The sequence below is a fragment of the Nicotiana attenuata genome, chromosome 1 (genome assembly GCF_001879085.1).
Source record: "Nicotiana attenuata strain UT chromosome 1, NIATTr2, whole genome shotgun sequence".
In the NCBI taxonomy this organism is placed as follows: Eukaryota; Viridiplantae; Streptophyta; class Magnoliopsida; order Solanales; family Solanaceae; genus Nicotiana; species Nicotiana attenuata.
This window is the reverse complement of record NC_031989.1, coordinates 43,079,906-43,090,094: the sequence shown is the minus strand read 5'-3', so window position 1 is coordinate 43,090,094 and position 10,189 is coordinate 43,079,906. Positions and strand designations below refer to the sequence as shown.

Sequence of the window (10,189 nt, the reverse complement as noted above, 5' to 3'; positions counted from 1 at the left end):
CAGATAATGTTATTAATCGATGGTAATTCTCAATGAGTAGCTGGAATGAGGAAATAAAAGGTTAATAAAGTAGAAAATTCTTTTTAAATGCGATAAGGAAAAGATGTCTGAAGACTTATGAATAAGATTCCAAGATACAGGAATTAGAGGAGTTGTTGCCTTTAAGATGTCTTTGGTGACAATACCAACGAACCATTCCATCCAGCAATGGTCGTTGTTGTCATCAACACTAATAAGGATGGCATGATGGCCGCGTATGCTGAGTTTAAGCACACCCCACGTAAGTTCTTCGGGGAATAGAGATTGCTTAAATATGCAAAAGTGAGGAATTCCATAGACTCGGAGCACAATTTTCGAAGGCAGGACATCGTACGCCATATTGATGGACTCACTTGAGCTACCCAGATTTTGCAACGGTGGCAAAATTCTAAAATTATGGAGTCAATTTCCTTATTCAACTCCAAAGTAAAAGGTAAGTATAAACAAACATGAACCCTGATTTGCTGAAAGGTGATCCTTTCCACCTTATTAGGGGCAAAGATCTCGATGTTATCCCAGTCACAATCTTCTGTTACGACTGACATGTTAGAAAGGAGAATGGAAGAATGATACATGCGAACAGTCTAGTTTCTATCGCTTTTGGGATTAATATGTTCTTTTTGGATTTGAAGGTCTAACGGAGTGTTAAGTTGAAGAGGTATGATGGTGTTAACGATAGGAATTTCGGAGTCAGCATCGACTCATTTTGTTTTGTTCTTTTTAGGGCCTCCACCGAATAGAAAGCCGAAATTTCCCGGAACAAAAATAGTAGAAGACATGGTGGTAAGAAAATTGAGTTATGAAATTTTACTGAGGAAAAGAGATTTTGCAGTAGGGTTCTAAGATAATTTGAAGAACAAGAGGAATTTGTAAAAGGAAAAGCTAAAAGTACTGAGTCGAGAATTTTATAAACGGCATAAATGATGTCATGATTACCTTGAAAACTGACGAAAATATTTATCAAATTACAAAGTAACACGTGTCCTTTCAAATGTCATAAACTATTTAACTTACCCACTAAGGAAAGGAGTTTTATTTGCTTTCCGGTAACACTAAAGTATCGCCACCGAAAAGTAGGGAACTATCTGTACACGGTAAAATGGTTAAGATGTATGACTAGGTGACACGTGTAACTGGAGACAGGTAATATATGAGTCGGTAAATAGTTGACATCTGCTATAAACATGAGTTCAGTGCTACATAAATTCCGAAAGCATGGGAGCCGATAACAAAAATTTGAAAGGAAGACATCGGTTGGGAAAGACACCATTAAATGAGCATCCGTTACAAAGAATCTCTTTATTAATAACTAACAGTTATGCAAACACCAATAGCGATTTTATTTTTATTCAAGAAGAACTTGATTTGAGGATCTTATCTCCCTGAATAGAACTATAAATACCCATAGAAGGACATAAAATATACTGCACACAAAAGCTAAAATCAGCTTTTATGTATCAAATTGCTCTCTCTATTTATTTCTTAATATGTTCTTGTTACTGCTATTAGAGAAGCTAAATTCATAGCCAAACTTGTGTTTCTCTTAAGATATTTTTATAATCTTACTTCTATTCTTATATTTCGTATTATAGATCAAATTAATTCACGTGTCTATAAACCACATTATAAATTTAATTATACCGTGTACGAGTAAACAACTTGTATATGATCGAAATCGGACTCGTCTATTAGATGACAGATCGAGATTTAAATGTGAACGGTTGAAGGTCGACCTCTTGTTCCATCGAACTAGGCCACGAGATTTAAATGTGAACGGTTGAAGGTCGACCTCTTGTTCCATCGAACTAGGCCACGAGGTCCGAGTGCCCGTCTTCGGGTCCGTGATTCCGAAATTGACTCTGACACCGAATAAGCTCGAGGAAATATCAGACCGAATAACAGAAGGCAGAAATATTCGTAACCGATCGGGTATCACGATAAAAATCAAAACATGTATCAATGACACATCGGCTAACTAGCAAATCATAAAATTTTTACCTCGGCTAACTAACAAATCATGAAATTTTTACCTCGGCTAACTAACAAATCATGAAATTTTTACCTTTTATAGAATTGTTCCTAAAGTAAGACTCTTTGTTCCTAAAGTAAGACTCCCCTACTATATAAAAGAAGTTTTGTTATTTGTAAAGCACATATAAAAATCATTCAGAAGCAATATACTGTTATTTCTCTTCAAGTTCTTATTCAACTGTGATCGAAGTACATCTGTTATTTCTCTTCAAGTTCTTATTCAACTGTGATCGAAGTACATCCCGTTCAAGGAGAAACCCACCCCCCACCCCACCCCCCGTGATTTGAATTTATTTTACCATACTTAATTCTAACTGCAATTGTAATTAGAACCTTGAGATCAAAGGACAAAACATAAAAAGCACACGCGGAGAAAATGATCAAAAGTACTTTATCTACCGGAGAATCTGGTGTTGCAATCGTAAATTGGAGAATTCACTGATGATTCTAGCTTAGACTTATTCATATCCGAAAAAATAACGGTATCCATCACTTCTCATGTACTTACAGAAAAACATTAGAGTAGATTGCTAATTCAAGCTTAGACTAATTTAGATCCTTACGGTCTACAGGCCTCAAAACACTTTACGCACATGGTGTTTTTAGCTCGTGAAATTGGACAAAGTAAAGCAGCACCGTAACAATAAACAAAAAACAGAAAACCAAAGACCTGGTACTAGCCACTAATCATCACTAACTAGTCATCAGATTACCAGTTCTCACCACGAAGTTGTCTTAGAATCCTACCATGTGGTGAATCAGGATCACCTCTCATAGCGTTCTGTTTCCATATCTCCATCGCATTCAGCAGAGCCTCTTCAGCAGTCTCCAATTGCTCCGGCCTCCATACCATTACCCCGCCGTCAGGTGCGGGATAAAATGCGACACCAGCTCCCGGTGGTGCATCAGTCGCCTGTGTAATAGGCTTCCTCGTATCAGCCATCTCCATCTCTGCCAATGGAGATGGTTTATGATGCTTGAAGTATTCTCTGTCATCTTCTAATTGTGCTCCTCTGTCTTTCGCTTCGTCAGGCCACGGTGTACCGTCTAATCCCACGCAGCTAACATCTTCTAATGATAGCGCTCCATTGGAGCGGCTAACATTGGATTTCTGTCGCTTTTGCTGTGTCAAAGGGTCTATCGGTTTGTTTACCCCTGTACTCTCTATCTTCTGGGATGACCCGGTTGGTGATTTTGGTGGCGCAAATGCATCGTTATCTTTACCGGGATTTATATTTGGTTGTTTCCTTTCGTTTTCTGCTACTTTTACTGATTCTTCTAAGTCATCTCCCTGCAAATTAATACAACGTACTAGTTCATTGACCCCAACAAACTTTTAAAACAGGTGAAGCTAGTGAATGAAAATGTAATTGCAACCTAAACTTACAACGTCCTTGGATATATAGAATCATGTAAATTTGAATGTGTAAGCTAACATTTTTATAAAAATTAGACCGACTTACCTATACTTTTACTAAAACACAAAATTAAAAATAAAAAATAAAAAATAAAAACATAATAATAAAGGGGATACGATCCTGTTGCACAGGATAACTTGTTAGTTGAGCTAGCCATATCTAATTTTCTATTTTGACCTAAGTAACTTTTAACATATTGAATCATGATCCATTTATTAATTTCACCTGTTTTTATATCGTCCAAGTTTGACTCAGCCCCCAATTTACGTTCATCATTATCACAAATTCAGACATTGAAATGGTTGAGATTTAGTTTGTAGATCACTTACTTCAAGAGGTCCAGAATGGACGGCAGGATCAGCTGTTCGACCTACAGTAGAAGAGCAAAATCTGTTTGGGAGGTATTCAACACTCTTCTGAGATTGTGCCAATAAGAGTCGATGAAGTTTTGTAGCTGAAGAAATCGCCACTCTTGTTTGCATCTTTGAGCTTTTGTATATGCAACAAATACTACAACTTTTATAATGGTTTTCCTCTGCATAGAATCTATATATAAGCAACTAAAAACTTCTGATCACTGTATTGGTGTGTATTAGTTGGCGTGTCAACTTCTCTAGACGTGGCTAGAGCTTCTAGTGACTCCTGGACTCTTCTGCTTTCGTGTCAATTTCTCCACGTTTCTCTTCCAGAATTGCCTAGAAAACATGAAACCATTTTCTTACAAATTTTTTGAGAAGAGTCTTTTTTAAAGTAAAACTATTTCCCTTTAAGTAAAATTGAAATTGCCCAGGGGCAAATTACACCAATTCACCTCAAACATTTATGAGACATTAAATTTGCCAGTGTAGATGTATGAGAACATATATGCCCTGTATTACACTGGAGTTGGAAATGTGTCGAGATTGAAAAACATATGGATCAACTAATAAATTAACTTCTTCTTAAGATATCAGATTATTGGCCACAATAGTCCAATATATACATCCACATCCTATTTTAATTTTACCCAACGAGCATACATATCCAGAACCCAATTTTACCCTCTCTTTTTTTTTTTTTTTGGTTTTTGATGTAATTCTTTACTCTGTTTGTTTCTACTTAGACTTAATCTAATTACTAATTAGACCTTAATTCCCCCAGTGCATTTATTTTTTCTACAACTAATTCGGTTTTCTATGATATCTTTATATGATCCGAGGTATCGACTTTTCAGTAGTATAGTCCATACGGCCATACCACATGTATATTTGTACACGACATTAATTAACATTGAATTGTTTATTCAGATTTTTTTACGAAATCTTCATATCATCCGAACTATCGACTTTAATTTTTAGTTGTATAGTCCCCGCTGCTTGAATATTGAACACAACATTAATTTTTTTAGTTTTTTATTTTTTTATTTTTTTTTATTTTTATTGTCTACCTTTTACTGCATGGGAAGAAAAAGGAGGGTTGCAATTTGCAAGATTATCCTTGTTTTTAGCATAGAGATAGGGAAAGAGTATTCCGTCCTGTCTTCTATATTTTATTTTATTTTCAATGCAATCTTTTGTCTATCCTAAAATCGGATAACAATTAAATTTATACGTGGTTTTAATGATATGTGATATAACTTGGCACAATTTAAGAAGATAAATATTAATATTGAAACTGACTGCAAAAGAAATAAATGCAAACCGAACGAATCGAATAGCCTTGGCCCTCGAGTTCGATCACCCTTGAACCAAGCGAGGTTTCAACTGATAATGTAAACAAAAGAAAGGCAATGTATTACTTTTTATTGCGTAAATGTAATATGTTTTACAACTAATCAGACCCCCTTTATATGGTAGGAGAGTCCTACCCTTGATACAATTCTAAATATAGTAAGAAATCTCATGATTAGCTAATTAATCGGCCTCTTCTTGATTCGTGTTGAGATTTTCGCCGTGATCCTTGCCCAATTGCGGATATTTCGGCTTTTCGTTATTTGGCTCGATAAGCTTACCTGGATCACGCTCGATCTCTATCTTGCTCGGTCTCAATCTTGGCCGATCTCGTTCATGATCGGTCTCTGGGTCACGAGCTCGGCAATCTAACTTTGCTCCATGGTTCGTTATAACACGAGGTTGAACCTTGGCATATCATGTTCCAGTCTCAATTAGTCATACGAAAGGGCAAGCCCGGTTTTGACCGTATACAGATAGTCCCCTCGTTTCTCGGAAAGAAGATGACGAGAAACGATATAAACTTTCTAATCCCATCTCGATGGGCCATGACGTAAGCGATGAACCCGACTATGACGTAAGCTACAAGTGGATATCGAAATGTCCCGTCGGTTCAGTTACCGATGCATTAAATGCTTGCCAGTTGCTGGTCGGCCACTACCGAATCTGAACCGTCACCAACAAGCTATAAGTACTGTCACCTTCCTCCACTCAAACTTTACGTTCAAAGTTTCTCCCATTCTTGCTTCTCTTAAAAAATCTCTTTGCTTTGCAACTCTTGTACCCAAATTTCTTGAACTTTTAGCAATCGCATACCATCCTAATTCCTTTTCTTCTATAATGGTACAAAATTCTAAGACTGTACCGCAAAAGGCGACCTCCTCTTCATCACGGCCTGCTACGTCGGAGCTACGGCGGAATATCCCCTTGAGGATTTCCTTCTGGGAGGGTACCCTACTGCTGCTGACTTTAAGATTGAAAAAACCTCCTCGGTACCGGGTCGATGCGAACGGGTCTCGAGGTATATATGCACAATTACCGACAACCTCCTTGACAAGGTTAAAGAGGATTGCAACTGGGCCGGAAAGCATGTGGTGGTACCTTCGCCTTAGGAATCGATCACTACCCACGTGGAGGGGTTCCTAAGTGTTTACACTTACCCGTTCACGTTGGGTCCCTTAGACCCTGTCATCGTCGCCTTCCACAAGAGGTAAGACGTGACCCTTCGCCAGATCCATCCTTCTTTCTGGAGAATATTGATTCTCCTCCGATTTTTCGTAGACAAAATCGAGGGATGTCCTTTCACCCTCAATCACCTTATGCGCCTTTATAGTCCCTGACTCTATCGAGGAAGGATGATCAAGCTTGCTCCCCGGGCCAGCAAGGCCCCATTCTCGAGCATAGACGAGGCTCGTGACCAAGGTTGGATGGGCCAATTTGTTCGAATAAGCACTTTAGACTTGATCCCTGCTGAAGACATGTCGTTTCCTGAGAAATGGAATATCAATCGTCAGTAGTACTTCGCCTTGAATGCTCAATTTTGTAGTTTTACTTCTCATCTTCTTTCCTCATCTAATTTTTGGTGTTGGAGCTGTGGCCTAGGTGCCGGACGTAGTTCCTGAACTCAAGCAATGGGTCAAGGGCCTGGTGTCACAGAGACCATACTCCGAGCGTGCTTGGATGGAGTTATCGAAGGGAAGATGGGAGGCCCTCAACCATGGTAAGTTTCTTCCTAAAACGGTTATCATTCGGGATTCTTCTCGAGCTTGCTCATCTTTTATCCTTTGTAGGCCTGGGGAAGGATGTCGCAATGAGGCCCCCATCTGGTGGCGAAGAAGTTATTCCCCAACCACCTACTCCAAAGCAGGCCAAAGAGAAGAAAAGGAAAGGGGCTCCGAGTCCCCAGGCTCGGAAAAGAAGAGGCCGGCGAGGAGGTCTCGCAAGACCGGGCGAACACCAGTGCTATGCCTTCGTACTCGATCCGCCGATTAAATAATGAGTCCGAAGAAGAAGAAGAAGAAGAAGAAGAAGAAGAAGAAGAAGAAGAAGAAGAAGAAGAAGAAGAAGAAGAGAAAGATAATTCCAGGCTAGTGGCTCGTGTATGGGCTGGTGCTTCGATACAAAAGTCCTCCGAACCGGAAGAGGTTGATAAGCTAGCTTTGGCCGAAGTTCCTGAACTAGAAAGAGTTGAGGCCACTCAGTCCCAAGCTGAGATGGTCGAGAGAGAGACCAGGGGCGAGGCTTCCCGAGCAACGGAAGATGTCCCGAGGGACAAGCTCGGAGTGATCGATATTTTTGGATCTCCTAAGGTTTCGGACGCTATGATCCGTGAGGCCAATATGTTGGAAGGTCGTTCTTACGAGGGTCCTCAGGGGGTGTGACTGATATCCATGGTTTCTTGGATAGGGTTGAGTCCACTGCTTTGGAAGACGTCACCAGGCTTGGTGACCTGTCGGTACCAAGGAAAGTACCGTCATCGGGTGCTACTAGCTCTTCGTCGAGCCCAAAACTGGTGGACCCATTCCCGGCCCCAAGTGTTAACCCTGACCGCAGGCGGTCGATAGTGCTTTCTGTCCCAGAGGATGCCCGGGTCTTCTCTTCCCCCGTGGGGATTGCTAGCTACCTTATATGCTTGGTGATCGAGGAAGACCAAGCCGTGATGAATGTCGTGAGAGTTGTTTGCCTGCTTAATGAGGCCCAACATGCTCTGAATCCAGAAAGTTCGAGGGTCACTCCATTATTTCTTTTAAACTTTTCTTTCTTGCTTGCATGCTTCGGTGTTGCATCATGACGTTTTCCTCCAAATCTGGGAGGATCATGAGGCTGAGGTTCAGGAGCTCACCGAAAAAAGTGACACCTACAAGCTTCTCAGTGAGAAGCTTCAGGCCGATTTAGTAACGGCCGGGATGAGCATGCCGAGATGGCCAAGCAGGAATTTCGAGTGCTTCACGATAGTGAAGACGAATTGGAGATAATGAATAACGATCCGATTTTGTAAGTCCGGCATAAGCTCGAATAGATCGGGGAGCTTCAGAAACAAGTAGATACAATACAAGCCGAGGCTGAAGAATTCAAGAAGAGGCCATCCAAGCAGAGTTGGAGTCGGCCGAGTCCCAGCTCCGGGTTGTAAGAGAGAAGCCCTCGGTGCAGGTCAAGACAATTGAGGAGCTTCAGTCCCAACTAGACTCGACTATCTCTGATAAGGCAAACTTTGCCAATGAACTAGAGGCGACCAAATCTGAGGCCATGGCCAACACCAAAGCTGATGCTAAAGTGGCCCAATATAAGGTCGACGTCGAGGCCATCCAGGCAGCATGGTGGATCATGCAAAATGGAAATCTTGAAGGGAAGCCCTCAAGGGGGCTCACGCTCAAGGCTTCGATATTATGGCCGAAATCGATAATGCCAAAGAAGAGGAAACTAGGGCCTGGAAGCTGGTCTTTCCTGAGGAAGACTCCGAGAGCTTAAGCGATTCCGAAGACGGGGAAGATCCGGAGGATGGAGATGCTACCTCCGATGAAGACCAGGCTACTTAGGACTTCATATTTTTGCTTTCTTTTGCATATTTTTTAGGCCGTTTTGGGCGTTGTAAATTTTTGTATTAGGCCGATCTGGCCTTTGTAAAAAGATTGTTTATATATATATAAGGCTTTCTTTCCCTTTCGGCTCTCAAACTTTTCCTTTGCTTTATTATTTTTGTTCACAAAGGTCGAAATGACTTAGATTAAAATAACTTAGGTTGTGTAAGTTTGAACAAACCCTACCTTTACATTATTCTATTTTGAGGCGTTTTGGGTTCGGTGTCACCGGGAACTTTCTCCCAAAATAAGTAATTCAAAATATAGATTGCCGAGGGTAGCCTTTAGATCCGGTTATGAAAATTTTGAAGGCCTATTTTTGTTATGATTCTCGGACGTCTCCGAGCAGTGTTGATATGACCGTATGGCCTTTTAATTTCGTGTGTAGCCCAGTGGTATTACTTCCCTGAGTTATCTAGGCTTGCCTAAGATAACAGTCCCTAAGTGGGTATGGCCGTGGCCTTTAAAATTCGGGGGTTGCCTAATAGGTCTTGCATCCCCGATGCTTAATAGCTTGATCTGTTCGGGTTCGTTTCTGGATGGCAGTCCTTGAGTGAGGGAGTGATCATCCGAACTTTGGTTATAATCAGCCCTTGAGGTTGTTTCTTTAAGGACATTAGAAGTATGAAATTCTTTAAGGGATGTAAAGAGAAAACTTTTAAATATAAGATGAATGCAAGGAAAGTACTTCTCTTTATTCTTGTGCTAAACAGTTATGCATGCTTACATGCTATATGCCAGGGCTCGAGCAATCTTCGTGGGCACAGTTTATTCGACCGTTTGGCCCTTACAACAAATCCTACCTATCAAGACCCTTCCATTACGAAATATTTTCCTTGCCGGAGCAATTCGATATACGAGAGTAATACCCCCTCCCTCCAGTATTCAAGGTTGATTGTAGAAAAACCTCGGATACTGTAAGCACAATCTTCGATAACAGTTCATGATCGGCCTTTGATTGTAAGTTAGCACGATCCATTGTTGGCTCGTTAGAAACCTTGTCGGAAAACCCTTTTGGGGAAAAATCGGTCTAAGGAAAAATGAATGCAACGTGTGCTTTCAGACCTAAAGAGTTCATGCTGTATCTTGTCGATCACCTGCAAGTCTTATTCAAAAAAATAAAAGGAAACGAAAAGGGGTCGTACCTTAGTAGTAGTATCATTTTAGGTGAGTTACATTCCAATTGCTCGATAGTTGTACCTCTTTCAGTATTCCAAGTTTATAGGATCCTTTCCCAGTGACCTCGAGGATCTGGTACGGTCCTTCCCAATTCGGACCCAATTTCCCATCGTTCGGATTTCTGGTGTTGAGAGTGGCTTTCCTTAGCACTAAGTCCTCGACATTAAAATATCAGAGATTGTCTCTTCGATTGTAGTATCTTTGGATCCGTTGTTTCTGCGCGGCCAGTCGGACG

General features: G+C 40.7%; 1 protein-coding gene across 1 annotated transcript; it reads right to left on the bottom strand.

Moving 5' to 3' along the window:
- LOC109225539 lies at nt 2,513-4,019 on the bottom strand. The gene is made up of 2 exons (XM_019390246.1): nt 3,818-4,019; nt 2,513-3,361 (listed from the first exon to the last, which is right to left on the bottom strand). Exons 1-2 carry the CDS (start codon nt 3,968-3,970, stop codon nt 2,780-2,782), a joined length of 735 nt encoding a protein of 244 aa, XP_019245791.1. The 5' UTR covers nt 3,971-4,019; the 3' UTR covers nt 2,513-2,779.

Bases quoted from the DNA above. Each gene is read 5' to 3' on its own strand.
- LOC109225539 (XM_019390246.1), bottom strand. From the start codon at position 3,970: ATGCAAACAAGAGTGGCGATTTCTTCAGCTACAAAACTTCATCGACTC. The intron at 3,362-3,817 runs GTAAGTGATCTA...ATTAATTTGCAG, and splicing joins TCCATTCTGGACCTCTTGAA to GGAGATGACTTAGAAGAATC.